The sequence below is a fragment of the Mustela lutreola genome, chromosome 7 (assembly GCF_030435805.1).
Source record: "Mustela lutreola isolate mMusLut2 chromosome 7, mMusLut2.pri, whole genome shotgun sequence".
Classification (NCBI taxonomy): Eukaryota; Metazoa; Chordata; class Mammalia; order Carnivora; family Mustelidae; genus Mustela; species Mustela lutreola.
Genome location: NC_081296.1, coordinates 54,999,741 through 55,016,502, shown reverse-complemented (window position 1 = coordinate 55,016,502; position 16,762 = coordinate 54,999,741). Strand labels below are relative to the sequence as shown.

Genomic DNA, 16,762 nt, shown 5'->3' with positions numbered 1-16,762 from the left:
TAAATAAATAAATAGGGACGCCTGGGTGACTCAGTTGGTTAAGCGGCTGCCTTCAGCTCAGGTTGTGATCCCAGTATCTTGGGATCAAGTCCCACATCAGGCTCCTTGCTCAGCAGGGAGCCTGCTTCTCTCTCTGCCTCAGCCTGCCACTCTGTCTGCCTGTGCTCACGCTCTCATTCTCTCTCTCTCTCTCTCTGACAAATAAATAAATAAAATATTTTTAAAAATAAATAAGTAAATTTTTTTTAAGATTTTATTTATTTGACAGACAGAGATCACAAGTAGGCAGAGAGACAGGCAGAGAAAGAGAGGAGGAAGCAGGCTCCCTGCTGAGCAGAGAGCCCGATGCAGGGCTCAATCACAGAACACTGGGATCATGACCTGAGCCAAAGCCAAACTCATAACCTGAGTTAAAGGTGGCTATAACCCACTAAGCCACCCAGGCACCCCAATAAAACATTTTTAAATATAAGAGGATCTGCTAAGATTTCTTGAGCACTGACTTTGTGCTCAGCCTTTAAAAGCCTCAGCTCCTTGATTCCTCATGGCAACCCTCTCCTATCACCATACCTGTTTTTACATGACAGATAACAGGCACTGAGACATTAGGTGATTTGCCCACGGTCACACACCTAGTGCCTGGCAAAACCAGGAATCAAACAGTCTGATGCCAGATCCCTCATCCTAAGCCCTTTACTGTTCTCCTAAAACATGAAACACTCATTTGGGCTAAAAGCAGTAAACGCAGCCTGCCCGTTACAGTAAAACCAATGACTGTGAGCTCTTGGTCTGGACAGGACAGAAGAAGGGCAGCCTCAGAAGAATTGGCCAACTGATGGTAGGCTGGATTTAAGCTTGGTTCAAACAGCCCAGCACAGAGAGGATGAGAAGAGCCAGGAATTCCTGGGCTCAGCATTCATGATAATCAAATAAACGACTAGCCCAAGCAATTACAGCCCCCCAGCCCAGGATATCTGTACATGTGACAGGGTCCTTCTTCTGTTGTCCCCTGGACATGCACCTGGGGAATCAGAGCCTGAAAGCACTGAGTTAGTGGGCAGCCATGACTGTGTCCCTACTTTCCAGGGTGCCAGACCTACATGGACATCGTCATTGTCCTCGACGGTTCCAACAGCATCTACCCCTGGGTGGAGGTTCAGCATTTCCTCATCAACATCCTGAAGAAATTCTACATTGGCCCTGGGCAGATCCAGGTGAGTGTTTCCCTCCTCCTCTGACCAGGGCTCCCCAGAGGCTGGCCTGGGGTGCGGAGGAGCATCTTTGCACCTGCTAACTACCTTTAAGTGCCCAGGCCCTGCAGCTCAGGACGCCCATCTCTGGGACTATTTCAGGGGAGGCTCCGCTTCACAGATCAAACCTATCTTTTGGCATTGATTCTCCCTATTAAGAGAGACCTTTCCTAGAGAGAGAGTTAGGAGGAAGGCAGGAAAGGTTGAGTGGATCCCTGCTGAGTGAGACACAGGGGAGAATTACACACTCGGATCCTGAGAGAAGACTAAGCGGAAGAGGGCGGGCATAGCCGTCAGCCCATGTCCAAAACACCGCCTGGCGAAAGACGGGGTAGATTCATTCTGTGCTGTTTTGGCCGGCCAAGTGAGGACTAACATATAGAGGGTACAAGGCAGCAGATTTCGAGTCACTCTAGGAAATTATTTTGTAACATTCAGAGCTGCTAAAAAGGGAGTGGTTTTCTCAAGAAGTAATGACTTGCACATAACGGGAAGATCATTTTTAGGGTATCGTGTGTGAAAGTCTGTCCTTAAAAAGGCACCAGATAAAGTTGGAGCCCATCCGACAGGAAGGTTTCATCATTCTAATCTTACTATAGGCCTTTAAGGGGGTTTTGTTTGTTTGTTTGTTTGTTTGTTTGTTTTGAGGCTATTAATATTGTCTATACCTTATCAACCTTAGGAATAAAAGGTTCTCTTCCAAGTTTTTAGGAACCTTGGTTCCAGTATTTGGTGAAAAAATGTCATAGGCCTCCAGTCATGCTGCTCCTAATATTTTCGGCTTCAATCCTATGCTCAAGCGAGAAACATAACCTGTTGGGCCTTTCTTTATTTTTCTTTGTCTTTTTATTTTTAAGAAAGAGAGAGCGTGCACAAGCTAGGAGGGGCAGGAGGAGAAGGAGAGAAAGAGAATCCCAAGTATGGTTCCATGCGCTCAGCATGGAGCCCGAAATGGGGCTCGATCCCACCTCACCATCTCCCCCCCGGAGAGGCATCTTCCATTCTCCTCACCCAGCCACCCCTCCATTCCCAGAGCTCTACAGGACTCTGCAGAACAACTTCCCTTCCCAATGACTCTCCCTCGGGAAGGTTTCCCACCCCTTCACACTCCCCAGGAGTCACAGACAGAGGGATAAATCCGGAGACCCTCACCGCCAACAGCCCAGCTTTCGGGGGTCAGAGTGTTCTGTAGCCCTCTCCCTCTCTCACAGGTTGGAGTTGTCCAATACGGAGAAGACGTGGTGCATGAATTTCACCTCAATGACTACAGGTCTGTACGAGATGTGGTAGAAGCTGCCAGCCACATTGAACAGAGAGGAGGAACGGAGACCCGGACGGCATTTGGCATCGAATTTGCTCGGTAAAAAAATAATAATTTTTTAAAAGTCCTAATAAAATAGAAAAAACGATAATGTACTTAAATCTCAGATAACTGTTCTAGTTCTACATTGCTGTATAACAAACCTCCATGTAATTCCATACCTTGAGACATTAATTCCTCCCAAGTTCAGGGTCAACTGGGCTCAGCTGGTCCGTTCTCTCTGGGTTCTCTCCTAAGGGTGTAGTCTGGTATGTCAGCTGGGGCTCTTGTCATTGGTGGCGTTGACTGGACTGGACGTCAAAAAGGCAACCTCACAAGGCTGGCAGTTGTCTCGGGCTGTTGGCTGGGAGCTCAGTGTGTGCTGGAGACCTGAGCACCCACACATGGCCATCTGGCCCAGTTTACTCCTGGTGTAGCAGCCGGGCTTGGAGAGGGAGCATCCCAAGAGTTTTCCAGGAGGCCCCTCCAGGAACTCTGAGACTGCCTTAACCTAGCCCCCAAAGTCCTGGATATAATTTTGCCATATTCTATTGATCCAGCAAGTCATTACGACCAACCCAGGTTGGTGGGGGAAGAGAATTTGATTCTGCCTCTTGATGGAGGAAAAGCAAGGTCACATCACAGAAGAGCATTTGGAAAGGGAGGTATTGCTGCAACCAACTTTGGAAAATGCGCTGCACCACAGAGACCCCATAAAAAGTGGGTAGGTTCCATGAGGGCAGAATCTTTTGTGGAGTCTGTGTCATCAATGGAGTATGAGGAACATTGCTGAATCTCCTAACTCCCAACGTTGTAGTCTAATGGAGCTGGCTCCTTAAAAATCATACCAGAACCCACTCACCATGACAATGAACATTCCCTCTTGACAGCGCCCTCACAGATGGCTCCATGCTCGCTGCGGTGACTTCGCCATTGCTCAGAACTCTGGCTCACCCCCCCACTGAAATCAGGGAGTGCTTTCAGAAGCAATTCCCCAAGATGTTTTGAGCTGAGGCCTAAACCCCAAAGGTGACTCCATCTAAGGTTAATGGCTTTTAATGTATAAATTCTACATCTACAAGTAAAAGTTCTGCTCTGTCCCTCGGGACCACAGGCCCATTTTCGTATAATCCCACCTCACATAGGATGAGGGGATGTTTTTCACAGAATTTAGTAGGAACACAGATTTCATGTGGTCAAATGAGGAAGCTTTTCCCAACCTTATAACTAACTCTTCATAACCAAGTTACGGCTCCACTAACGTACTTCTGTTTGCTGATAAAACTTAGCCTAGCATTTTTCCTAAATGAACCTCCCTCTGTGAGAAGATGAGTCTTACTCATCCTCACGGATGAGTAAGGAACGGAGCTATTTTGCTATTTTGCCATCACTGGGATGAGCCCCTAAGGACCCCACACGCCCTCGTGAAATTGCTGGGACAACAGAGCTTCCGAAGCCAGTGCCCACGGGCAAGCATTTCCTCGGTGGGAACTAACTGACTCATACAGGGTTGCAGCCCACCAACCCCAGATCATTTACGAGTGTGGGACCCACCAAGGAGTTTGAACAAGTCATGACTCATGAGCACGGCTGGGCCTCAGGTAATCCAGGCCTCAAGTGAAGTGTGAAATCTGATCTCAGCCTGCCAAGTCCCAAATTACGGGGGGTGCGTCTTAAAGTAAAAGGTTTGCTCTCCTCACTCAGTTATTCACAATACATTGTGTGTGTGTGTGCACCTGCCAAATTATAAAGATTGGGGCCATGGACTTGAGGGATTACAAAGATGGTAACCCATGGCCCCTCCTGGCCCAGTCAGGAGCTCTGACAAGCACCAGCTTAACTCAGAGAGGATGAAAGGCTGGGATCCACGGAGAGATTGTGAAGAGGGGCTGGCATCTGGGTGCCTGGGTGGCTTAGTGGGTTAAGCCTCTGCCTTTGGCTCAGGTCATGATCTCAGGGTCCTGGGATCGAGTCCCGAATCTGGCTCTCTGCTCAGCGGGGAGCCTGCTTCCTGCCCCTCTCTCTGTCTGCCTCTCTGCCTACTTGTGATCTCTGTCTGTCAAATAAAGAGGGGCTGGCACTTCTCTTGTTCTAGGAAGATGCCATAATTCAGTCAGGGAGAGGTGGAAAGAAGACATTCCACCAGCCAAAGACAGAAGAGGGGAAATGTCAAGGAATGTTTCTATCTGGAGTCTTTTGACAATGGAATGGGGTTCCGGTTTGGGGGCATTGGGGCCAGATTGTGAAGATGATAATGTCATTGCTAAAACAACCATGAGTGGCCACTGAGGACTCTTAGGCTCGAGAGTGTTGCCATCAGATATGCCCATAAAGGTGAATCTGGTAGTCATGGATGGCTTGGAGGCCATGGACACAATGATGTGATTCCTCTGTAGTTCACTCAACACTTTCTATTAAGGGGAGCAAGCAGGAGGAAGGGCTCAGAGTGACAGAGGGATGACCAGGCCAGATTATGATGAGTTGGTGGGCCATTGTTAGGACCACAAGAAATGGGAGCCAGTGCAGATTTTGAGCAGAAAGGAGACATGGTATGGCCTCCTTGTCCATAGATCACTCTGGCTTCCAGAATGTGAGTTGTGAGTATCCAGCTCTCACTGCTCTCAAGGAACTTGTGATCTGATTTACAAAGGAACAAATCCAAGGCTTTTTACACAATAGAAAATTACAATTTTAAATTTGATGATTCATGTCAATATTCACCCCGTTGCAGATTCATACAGATAGTCACATGATTCCACTACATGGAAATATGAACCTGAAAATTCTTGGCTCCAGATATAATAAAACCTGTTTCTCCCCTGCCATACTTTTTTCATGAGTTTTGTGGCTGGGCCTGACCCTTTCATGAGGTGATGGAAACATCTAGAATCTCCTTTGAGCGACTGGCAGAGTTCTCACTCCACTGGGTCAGGCTGATGCTCAAAATTTGCTGTAGTCACATCAAGTGTGACTCTAGCTTCCTTTAGTTCACAGCTCATATTAAAATTTGACTTTTTTTTTTTTTTTTTTTTTTAGGCTAACCACAATATCATAGAGTTGAGAGAATGGTGGGTCTGTCTCTCTTAACTGGGAGCTTGAAGATGCTCTGAACTAGCTTCTTCCAGGCTCCATGAATTCCTGGATATTCAACCTCTAAATCATGCCCATGGGTTCATCAGTGTGTCTGGTGATGGGCTTCAACCTAGCATCATGGAGCTTAAATCTATGGGTCAGACCATATGGGTTAGACCAGAGTCTATGTGGGAAACATTTATCTTCAGATCCTTACTGGAAAGTTCTACCTGCTGGGCCAGACTTTGGGTCCAGGCCATATCATTCCTACTCAGAACGTCATGGTATAAAGGAGGATTGGCCATAGAGGCACTGAGAGCCCGGGATGTTTCCAGAGCCGGGTTTCCTGCTTCTGAGATGGGCAGCCAGAGGCAAGAGCCTGTCCACAGTGTTGTGGGCCAGCGGGCCAGGTCCCCAGTCCCTGGCTGCAGGGCCCAATAGGCAGGCTAAGCACCTGCTCCAGGCACTGAAAACAAAGTAAAAAGCAAGAAAGAGGAGTATTTGTCATGGATTTTGATATTTAATAGCTCCCAAAATAGAATCGAAATAGTCCTCGTGGGAAAAGTCAGAACTTCGTTCAGGCTGCATTCCGTGTATTTTACGGATTAATGTTGTTTGGGTGTTGAGTTACTTTGGCCCATCGCCCTTTCAGTGTATAAGGAGGAGCTTCTCAAAATTAGATCTTTGGAAAAATACTGATGCCTAGGCCATGCCCCAGAGCTTCTGATTACATGCCCAATTGGGGCCTGGACATTGGCATTTTTTTAAACTCCTCAGGTGATTCTAATGTACAGCTGGGATTTTTAACAACTAACTTAGACACCTTTAAGGTATCTAGAGGTCCCCATCTGGGGCACCTGGCTGGCTCAGTCTGTTAAACATCTGCCTCCAGCTCAGGTCATGATCCCAGGATCCTGGGATTGAGCCCTGGATCAGGCTTCCTGCTCAGTGAGGAGCTTGCTTCTCCCTCTGCCTCTGCCCCTTTGCTCCCACTCCTGGTGCAGTCGGTTAAGCATCCGACTCAGTCTGGGCTCAGGTCGTGAATCTCAGGTTCTTGAGATCAAACTGCACATTGGGCTCTGCACTCAGGAGGGAGTCTGCTTGAGATCCTTTCTCCCTCTCCCTGTATCCTTCCCACTCATGCATTCTCTCTAATAAATAAATAAATCTTTCAAAAAAAAAAAAAAAGGACAAGCAGATACATGACCCATCTGGTGAATGAGGAGTGTGGGCATCCCAACCCAGCTTCTTCTTTGGTTCTAGATCCCAGCCCTTTTGGGTTGCTCCCCCTGGGAGTGGGCTCACCCCTACTTCTGTGGCTGCCCCCTGGAGGAGCTCTGGGGGCTGCCCCATCCCTACATCCCTCTTCTGACCTTCCCCCTGCGCTCTGGCTTCAGCTCAGAGGCTTTCCAGAAAGGTGGAAGGAAAGGGGCCAAGAAGGTCATGATCGTCATCACAGATGGGGAGTCCCACGACAGCCCAGACCTGGAGAAGGTGATCCAGCAAAGCGAGCGAGACAACGTGACCAGATACGCTGTGGCCGTGAGTCCTGCCCCTCGTGTCCCACCCTGCGTGATCCTAGAGGCTTAGCCATCAAACCCCTGGGGAGTCCCAGGGACATATTGTAGGTCGTGAACAAGCTGTCCAGACCCTCCAATGTGCCTCTCCTTGTTTTATCTTCTCCTAAAGAGGATCTGGGGAGTTTTCCTTCAGCGCTGTCCAGAGCCATCCAAAACAGTTATGGAGTTTGGGGGAATTTTTTTTTCTTCCATTGCCAAGGAGGTTCTGAAACTTCAGAACTCTAGGAAACACCCCCCAAGCCACCCGGCTCCTGACCCCTATCTTAGACCAGGGGCCTTCTGTAGCCCCTATAAGACAGCCTGTCTCAAGCTGCAAGTGGAACCCCAAGTTCTGCTCCTGGTGGCTGAAATGGAGGCCCCTGCCACTTGAGGGACAGCAGCCGCAGGCGTGTGAGGAGGTCTGGGCTACGTCCTGGTTGGTCACTCTGCCCCTGTTCCCTGGCAGGTCCTAGGCTACTACAACCGCAGGGGGATCAATCCAGAAGCTTTTCTAAATGAGATCAAATATATCGCCAGTGACCCCGATGACAAGCACTTCTTCAACGTGACCGATGAGGCAGCCCTGAAGGACATTGTTGATGCCCTGGGGGACAGGATCTTCAGCTTGGAAGGTGAGCGATGCCTACCGAGAGGGGTCTGCGTTCCTGGGCTCACATCAGGTGAACCCTGTGGAATGATATCCAGCCCCACAACACGGAGTGCTTTAGCAGAACCATCCTATAAACCCATGCTACTCCATGAGGGACCGGGGCTTTGCTGGCATTCTCCTCCTGGGACCACTGGTGATCCTGAAGCCTGTAGGAGCCAAGGGACTTGCCAAACCTTCCCCAGCTTGGAAAGGAGACAGGGTCTGACCTAGTGTCACCAGAATTAGCAAGTACAAAATACCGTGTCTGTGGCAGACTGACCCTAAGACATTATCTGCTGGTTGTCTGAAATTCAAATTGAACTGGGCATCCTGTAGTTTATCGGGCAAGCTTAGTTTGGACAAAGCTGGGCCTGCCTCCATAGCCCAAAATGCTTAATCCCTGAGTCCTGCTGCCTCCCGCCAAAAGCACGTCAAGTAGGGTTCCTCCTGATTGCCTCTCTCCTTACTATGTACACTGCAGTTTTGTCTGCATGGCTCTCCTTTGTGCAGTGTCTTGCTAGAGCGGGCCCTCCCAACACTGGGCTGGGCCACAGGGGAGGGTTTGTAAACAGAGAGAAAGCAGCATCCCGGGGCCTGAGCATATTGGAAAAGCTGAGCTCCAGAGACGAAAGCAGCCCTCATCCACAAGGATAAAGGGGTAGAGAGTGTGAGCCTGAGTTTTGAAACTCACCCCAGGACTTAAATATCCAGATGAGAGTACTTCTTCTAGAAACAGTTGCCTTGGGTGTGGAGAACATCGACTCCAGGGTCCCGGGGCGGGGGGGTTGGGGAGGGGTGCTTTTGTGGGGTGGGGCTTTCAGCACACATGGGTTTCTTGTGCAAAGCTGTGGTGGTGACAGGTCTCCCTCCCAGGGGTCGAGCCGGCATTTGGGAATCATCCAAAAGCATCTGGAACCAAAGCTGGTGAAAAAATAAGAATAAGAGAAGTGCAGAAAGAAATGGAATTTCCACTTCTTGCCAAAAATGTAGACTATTTCTTTCCATGCACTTTCCTTGATCTTTCCCCTATTTTGACAGTCAAATAGCATGCACGCTCTGTCCTATAACTTGTCCCAAACCCTTTTCAGCAGTGACGGGGTTACTAATAGTAAAGCCAGCGGCCAAAGGAAGGTTCCCGGTGCCTGCCTGTGGGGCCACCCAAAAGGGCAGTGCGGCTGGACTCAGCCTCAGGCCCTCTCTGCCCTCCCTGAAGGGGCCCCCAGGACCCAGGTGTTGGCTGAAGATGCAGGTGTGCGTGGCGCTAAGTGGTCAGGTGTGGAGCTGAGATCCCTCTGTCCTTCTGTTTTAGGCACCAACAAGAATGAAACATCCTTCGGGCTGGAGATGTCGCAGACCGGCTTTTCGTCTCATGTGGTGGAGGTGGGTTGGGGTTGGAATCACCTTCCCATACACTTCCCAGCTCTCTAGGTGGTCACGCCACCTTTCCTGGGCTCTCACTCCTCTCTTTGTCTCTGGGTCTCTCTACCTCTGTCTGCCGTGGCTGCAAGAAGGAAGTCAAAGTCTTCAACTTAAAAGAGGTTGTCTCAAGCCCTTTTCAGCAGGGAGTGGTCTACAAGTAATGAACCACCCCCTCCCTGAGCGGGGGGGCTGGGGGCATTTCCTCCAGGCCCAAAGGTCCCAATCGGTCTGCAGAGCCCTGCGTGAAAATTGGGTCAATGCAGCGAAACCAATAGCACTGCGCTCCTAGAGTCCTGCTCCCGTGGCAGCCGGGCCATGCGGGGGCGTGGCCCCGCACCGATGCTGGCAGGTGTCCAGATGGGCCAGATGCATTCCCCCTGCAGGCTCGGCAGCAGCTGGCAGAGGTCCCAGGTGGGCACACAGCGTCACAAGCAGCATGCCCTGTCAGAGGCTCTGCTTCATAGAACGTCAGGCCGTCACTCCCCGGGCACAGCCCTCCCCTGAATCTGATTGACAAGATGGGGTGGAACCTCACAGGATCGCCAGAGGGGCAGAGAGTCAGTGTCTGTGAGAATGTTCTGGTAACTGTGGAGCCCTGTCTGGGAGCACCATGTAGTGGAAGGACCGCGCGTCAGAAGTCTGTCTCAGTGGACGTGCGTTGGGCAGACGGTGTCCTAGCTGTTCCCAAGTTGGCACCATGGGAGTGTATTTCTGCCTCTTCATTTGCCAGAAAAGAACTATTGGTCCTTCCTGCTTATACACCGCCTTCATTATCTCACTGATCCCCGCCCCCCACTCCTCTGTGAGGTGAATCAGGCAGGATTCCTAGGTGCCGGTCTCCAGAGGAATAAACTGTGTCACACGAAGTCTGAGGGACCCCCTGAAGTGACATAAGCCAGAAAACACCAGTCTTACACTCTTCCTCCCCACACCAAGCAGCTGCTCCCTTAAAGCTTATGGACTCTAAAGGGGTCTGAGTCAGAAATCCCAAATCGGAGTAGGGGTAAGGCAGGGGATATGTGCACAGCAGGCAGCAGGCGGAAGGGCGGAAACCTGACTCACGCTCCGCTGTTCCTGAGCTGAATCTGGACAGGCTCATGCCCACCCTGAATATAGCAAGATCTAAATGGAACTGCCTGTAAGAATACCACTCCTGTTCTATGCACACAGCACTTCAGAATTTTCCAGGAAATTCCTGCGCCCCATTTCATGCTCCACACAGCCCTGCCAGGGTGGCAGCGGGGAAATAGTTGTCCATTTTAGGTGGTCAGATCTGCATATCTTTTCCATGCCTTCCCGGGGCTGGGCCATACATTGGGTCCTAGAAGGTGCAGGCTCCTGCTTTGAATACCGTGTATGCCCTTCAGGGAACCTGAAGAGAAGGGGAGGTTATGACGAGGTTCAGGTATTCAAGAACACTGAGATGAGTCCGGAAAATGACCCAGGCAGCTCAGTGTGTCGAGCGAGATGAGTCCTTGCAGGATCCGTGGGCTCCCCAGCTGCACAGGGGAGACCGGGAGCTCCCAGCCAGGCTGTTATTTAGGTCAAGGTCACGCATAGCCCTGTGCAGATTCTCCCACGTGTCCAGCTTGTTTTCACTCCCTGGTTGGAGAGACCACGGTGCCCTTCCTATCCTCATCTCCACGCCCGGCTCTTCTAAAGCCCCCGAGTCCTGTTTTCAAGTAACAGGCATCTGGAAGTTTTTATCTGACAGGACTCTTAAAGAGATGATTAAATTCGAATCTGAGACACGTTAACACTTAAAAAGGAAAAAAAAAAAAAAATCCTTCCAAATCTGAAGGAATAGAACGATGGTGGGCTGTTGGTGCTGTGACTGGCCATTGGGTGGCTATTTTAGGGCATGGAGGTTTCTCAGTGTGGGCCACTGATGCTGTCATAATCGGCCACAGCCGTCCTGTCCCTCCGAGTCCAGCTCTGCAGCTCCCAGGGTCGGTCAGAGCTCTGCGGGGTTGGAGAACAGGCAGTCCAGGCGTTTAGCTTTGCCGGAAGTGGGTCCGGAGCCCCAGTCAGTCTGTGTTCTGGGCAAGCTACCAGGCTCCACCTTCCCCTCAGCATCCTCTAGGTGGCCCGTACACCAGTGCACAGGGCCACCAGCAGCCACCCCCCACCTGCCTGCACCGCCCTACCTAGCCAAAGCCGAGAAGAATGGCTGGCATCTGGTATCCTCATTCCGTTACTACCGGGCAAGAAGAAAGCACTGCTGGCTGTGTGGCCTCAGACAAATCATTTCACCTGCCTCAGACAGCTTCTTCCTGTGAATGTGTGAAGAGCTTTCAGCTGCCCTGGACCTGTTTAATTAGGTCAGAGAGAACGATCTCTAGTCCCAGGGGAAGGACCCCATAGAATGTCCTTAAAGAGCAGAAGGGCCCAACTACTCATCACCTGGGCTGCTGTTGTCTACCTAGCAAGGGAAATAGCCTTTAAGGGAAAAAGGATGAAAGCAACTAGAAAAAAAAGAGACTCCAGTGCCTGGGGTAGGAGAGGAGACTCCAAAATGTCACTTGGTCACCCAAAGAACCCAATGCCCCAGGCCACAGGAGCCTCTGGGGAAACCCAGGGAGCTACAGTCAACCCAGGAAACTCAAGTCTCAATTTGCAAAAAGGGAGAAAAAGATATTCGGGAAATTACCATCAGGAAAACCAGCTGTGGATCTCCGGTCAAATTTGAAAACAAATTTTGAAGCCAATGTCTCCATTAGCATTTGGAAATGAATGCAAAGGTCACTAATAGCTGGAGGGGGTTTCTATTAGTCCTGGCTGCCTGCTGAGGTAGTGAACTCCCTGGTGAGCTGGGTAATCAAGAAGAAGCTGCAGGAGTCTGCCAGAAAGCTTACAAAAGGGATCCATACCTCCTAAGGGGCTGTGACTCTATGAAGCTATAATGCCCACAGGCCAGGAGGGGAAGGTATGCTGGAAGGAAGGGACTATGAATAATCATTACCCATTGGTGGTGGATGGAGCTGATGGGGGAGGGGGGTGCTCCTCTTACCTGAGCCCTCAGGTAAGCCCTCAGCTGAGGAATTTCACTCGGACCTCCTACCCCGCAGTCCATAGGTCTCCCCAACCCGGAAAGTTTACAGAAGGAAGCATTTTTATTAGGATGGGTCCTGTCTACACAAATACTTTGGTGACTGACCTGAGATGGGAAGAGACTATTTTCCTTTCACCTACACGTGATGGCCCAGCAGGACAGCCCTCAGTTATTCTGGAACAGGCCAAGAACAGAGAGCCTCCCACCTCCCCGACCAGCTGCCCTGTCAGCCTGTGCCCTTCCCGCAGCAGCCCCTGGGGTGGTGGGCCAGAGCGCAAAGGCCCTTGGCCATTATCGGAGGCTCTGAACTGCTGAAACCTTCAGGTTGTCATCTTTCCTAAAGGTTTTACATCTGAACTAGTTTGGCACATTTGATTCAATCAAAAATGAAAGAAACTAATCCATAATAATGATGCGAGGGGTTGACACCTGGAGGTTGTAAACTCTTCTATGCCCCTGTAACTAGGGCAGGCAATTTGGGGTGTTCTTGCGTTCCATCCTGTGTGGCCAGGGCGTGGGAACCAAGGTCTGTCAGTTTGATGTTCCAGATTGTTCACAGGTGGCTTCTGGTGGCAGGAATCATGTCCAGTTCATTGGGAGGTCCTCCTACGCCCCAGGCCCTCAGGCTGTGCACTGGTACCCAGCACCCCACTCCTGGGCCTCGTTCCTGGAAACTCTGATCAAGACCTTGCTCCCCACAACCCCTCCTTGTCACCCTGGCTCCCGGTTTCCGGCCCGGTGAAGGGCTTCTCTCCACAGAAGGATTGAGGTCCTGTTTCTGGCTGTCTCTTGCCTAACCCCATCTAAACCTCTTGGCACTCGTCCCTTCCTCAGGCTCCTCTTCGGGCTTGTTAAAAACACACCATCTGAGGACAGAATCCGAGCAGTTAGTGAAAGTATAATCCATCCTCTTAACAATGTACTTGTTTGGGAGGGGCTCTCGGCCCTTCTTCAGTCACTCTGATGACGGGCACACAGGCACTAGGGAGCCATGGAGGAGTCTGGGGAGGAGGACAGCACTCAGCGTCCTCTAGGTGGCCCGTACACCAGTGCACAGGGCCACCAGCAGCCACCCCCACCTGCCTGCACCGCCCTACCTAGCCAAAGCCGAGAAGAAAGGCTGGCATCTGGTATCCTCATTCCGTTACTACCGGGCAAGAAGAAAGCACTGCTGGCTGTGTGGCCTCAGACAAATCATTTCACCTCTCTGAACCTCAGTCTTTGAGCAGATGTCTGAAAAATGTTTGCTGGAAGTGAATCTTGAGGCTTGGAACTGGAAGTGTACATTTCAAGTCTTGCTAATAAATCAAGTAAGGGTTTCTTAAAATCCTTTCCTAACTCCACCCATCTCCCCAGTTGCCTACCCCTTCCTGCGGAGGCCCCCCCAACGAGGCTGCCCTGGCCTCCAAAGGGGCCCTCCCCTTGGGCTACCAGCGGTGCCAACCTGACCATGAGGTCTGCCTCTTTACTCCTGACTCCCTGGTGTTTTATGGATGAATGAAAGAGAGAAGAGCTACTACATAACGAATCCTTATTGGCTGCCCAGCATCATGCTAGGAATTAAAAATGTTAATCCTCACAACAAAACGACTTACAGCTGTGGTGGAGACAGAGCGAGTGAGGGAGAGAGAGAGAGGCTCCCACAAGGTCACACAGCTAGAAGCTCTGTCTGGCTCCAGACTCCAGGGATGCTCAGCCTCAGCCCGGTGGACAGTCTGGGTCCCAACATTCTTGGCTGTGGGACTGTCCTGTGCATGGTAGGCAGCAGCCACTACCCCCAGATGCCATACCAAGCACCTCCAACCCCCTGCTCTGACAACCAAAACTGTTTCCAGGTATTGCCAAATATTGCCTGGGGGCCGGACTGCCCCCATGCAGGAACCACTGCCCTGGACTATGCTGTTTCCAGGGCTGGGGATGCAGACTGGCTGGTACGTGGTTTGAAGAGATATGGTCACATGCCCAGGGAGCCTTCAACCCAGCTGGGAAGGCAAGACTGCTGCAGAGGCCGGGTCAGAAAGCAGCTAAGAGCTGAGCTAGCAGAGTCTGATGGCAGGTGCTATGCTCAGGTGAATGCAAGTACAAGTTGTCCATAGGGAGGGCATGGACTTGGCCTTGACCATGCCTGCATCCTCATTTCTACACAGAGCACCAGAAAAGGCAGCTTATGCCAAGGGTCCAGGGGCAAGGCCACCCGGGCACACCTTGGCCCTATCAGGTGGGAGCTCAGGTAGCCCCAGGGGAAAGGAAGCCATAAATTGGGGCGCCAGGGCCGGGCCTGAGGCATGGGATGAGGCTCTTCCTTGGAATGCCCTGCTATTTGTGATCCAGCTGGGTCTCCCTGCCCGGCTCCTCTGTCCAGGCTTTGGCCATTTGGGGGGCCCTGCATTGTCTAGGCTCCCCTAGCTGAGGAAAGAGAGTGCCATAGCGAAGTTTGGTCCAGTGCCCTTCACTTGCCCTCCCGTCCACTGTACTCTGCAAGGCTCTCGCTGGCAACAGACCCTAGCAACCTGGGAGCACAAGCCGCAGCCCCTGCCAGGATAAAACAGCATAAAGCTAGAGCCTGTGAGCCCTCAGCTGGCCCAGTACCACCAGATCCAGAAGGCCAGTGGAATCCTGAGCCCCACTGGTCGGTATCAGTCCTCCCCAGCGGAATCCCAGGCATGTCACCTGAGCCAGTCCTCCTCAGTCCATTGTAGAGGCCCCTCATTATCTGCAAAGCCAAAAACTCATCTTCCAAGGCCTCTCCATGAAGGAAGAAGCCTGGTCCTGCAGTAGCAAACTTGGACTCAGCCAGAAGAGAGAGGGAGGAGAGAGAGGGGGGAGGCCCATGCATCATGACCCTCTTAGAGGGTGCTCTGATGGAAAACCAGAAGCAGAGTAGGAGCTGCCCATGGGTATTTTCTCCCCTGCCCAACCCACCTCCGTGCTCCAAATCCTAGCCCTGCCCCAACTTGCTGTGCAGCTTCAGGCAAGTCGCTTTCCCTCTCTGAAGCTCAGATGCCTTTTGTCAAGTGCAGATCATGAGTATCTGTCCTGTCGGCCTCTCACAGTGGGTGGCTGGATGAGAAAGTACTCTGCAAAGAAGGGAGCATGGCCCAAGTTCAAGGAACACTGGCAGTGACCATGGGCAGCAAGTCTTTGAGGCCCCAGCCCCAATCCTGGCCTGGCAGATGTCAGGCACTCCCAAGCTGAGGCTCACATAGAGTAGGAGGAAAAAGCTAATTAGAAAGTGTGACATTAAACACAACCAAGCATATCAGACTCTCCAGAGACCGGCTCATTTACAGTTGTAAAAACATTCTCTCTGAACAGTCAGTTCCAGTTCCAGAGTATTCCGACCCTTTAAACCTTATCTAAGATCAACTTTAGTCTTTAAAGTGACCCCTGGGAAATGAGAAATGGAAGGTCAGCTCCAAGTTCACGGTCCTGCCCCCTCCACTGCCACCAGTGAGACCAGCGCCCAGTGACCTTGCCACAATCCTGACTGTCCCAAGACCAGATTCACGTTTTTCCATTGGCACCATCGCTTTGGAGGTTTGGGGAGATGGAGTGGGGGAACATGAAATCCTGCCAACCAGCCTGAATCAGGGAGCTTCAGTGTGGGAGTGCGGAGAAGTGACTTCACCAGCTAGTGCTCTCATAGTCCAAAGTTGGGGTACCACCTGCCTGGCCCAGAATGGCCAAGGTCATCCAGGAAGGTGGCCCTCCCTGATTCTACTACCTTCTTGGGCCTTCATTGTCCCTAGTCACTGCTCTTCCTCTTCTAAGTGCTTGCTGTTTGCCTTCCTGGGCCCACTAGCTCTGTGGGTTGTTTAAGGAGGGGGGTGGTGATGGTGGGGTTGCAGAGGCAGCCCAGAGAGCGAGGGGGCCCAGTCCTCTGGGATGACCCCAGAGTCAGGAACTGGGAGCCTGCCTCTCAGGAAGCCAGAGCCCCCATCTTCCCATCCAAACACTGCAGCTAAAGACAAGTGTCCTTCCTCAGAACACGGGCTGCCACGGATGTGGCCCTGGCTTATCCATCCAGCCTCATCAGAGTCACTCTGGCCCCTCATTCCATGCTCCACCCCATCAAACAGCTTCCAGCTCCTTAAAACCAAAGCCTCAAGACTTTCTCCAGCCTCAGGGCCTTTGCACACATGTCCCCTCCCTGTCCAAGTGTCCAGGCAAGCATTACGCATTCATAACGCTTTTCCTTACCCCCATTTCAATCTAACCTTAAACCTCCCTGTGTTATTTACCTATAGCATTTATCACACTTTGTAACTATTATGCTTATTTGCACATTTCTTTAGTACTTGGAGCTTTGCAAGGGCAGAGACAATATCCCTGCAATAAGCAAGTAGCTGGGACAAAGCAGACACTTGGTGAATTTTTACTGAAGAAATGAAAAAGTAAGATTTACACATAGGAAAGCAACTGAGACACCACAAAGGAATGTGGAAGGAGGCCAGTTGCAGG

The 16,762-nt window shown here is 51.2% G+C and overlaps 1 protein-coding gene across 1 annotated transcript in view; it reads left to right on the top strand.

Annotated features, from left to right (window-relative positions):
- Positions 1 to 16,762, top strand: part of ITGA11 (integrin subunit alpha 11) — a 114,274-nt gene that overhangs the window by 59,822 nt on the left and 37,690 nt on the right. The window contains exons 6-10 of the mRNA XM_059180927.1: positions 1,087 to 1,214; positions 2,462 to 2,610; positions 7,020 to 7,164; positions 7,648 to 7,813; positions 9,140 to 9,210. Of these exons, the coding sequence (XP_059036910.1) occupies positions 1,087 to 1,214; positions 2,462 to 2,610; positions 7,020 to 7,164; positions 7,648 to 7,813; positions 9,140 to 9,210 (659 nt within the window). The remainder of the gene's footprint in view (positions 1 to 1,086; positions 1,215 to 2,461; positions 2,611 to 7,019; positions 7,165 to 7,647; positions 7,814 to 9,139; positions 9,211 to 16,762) is intronic.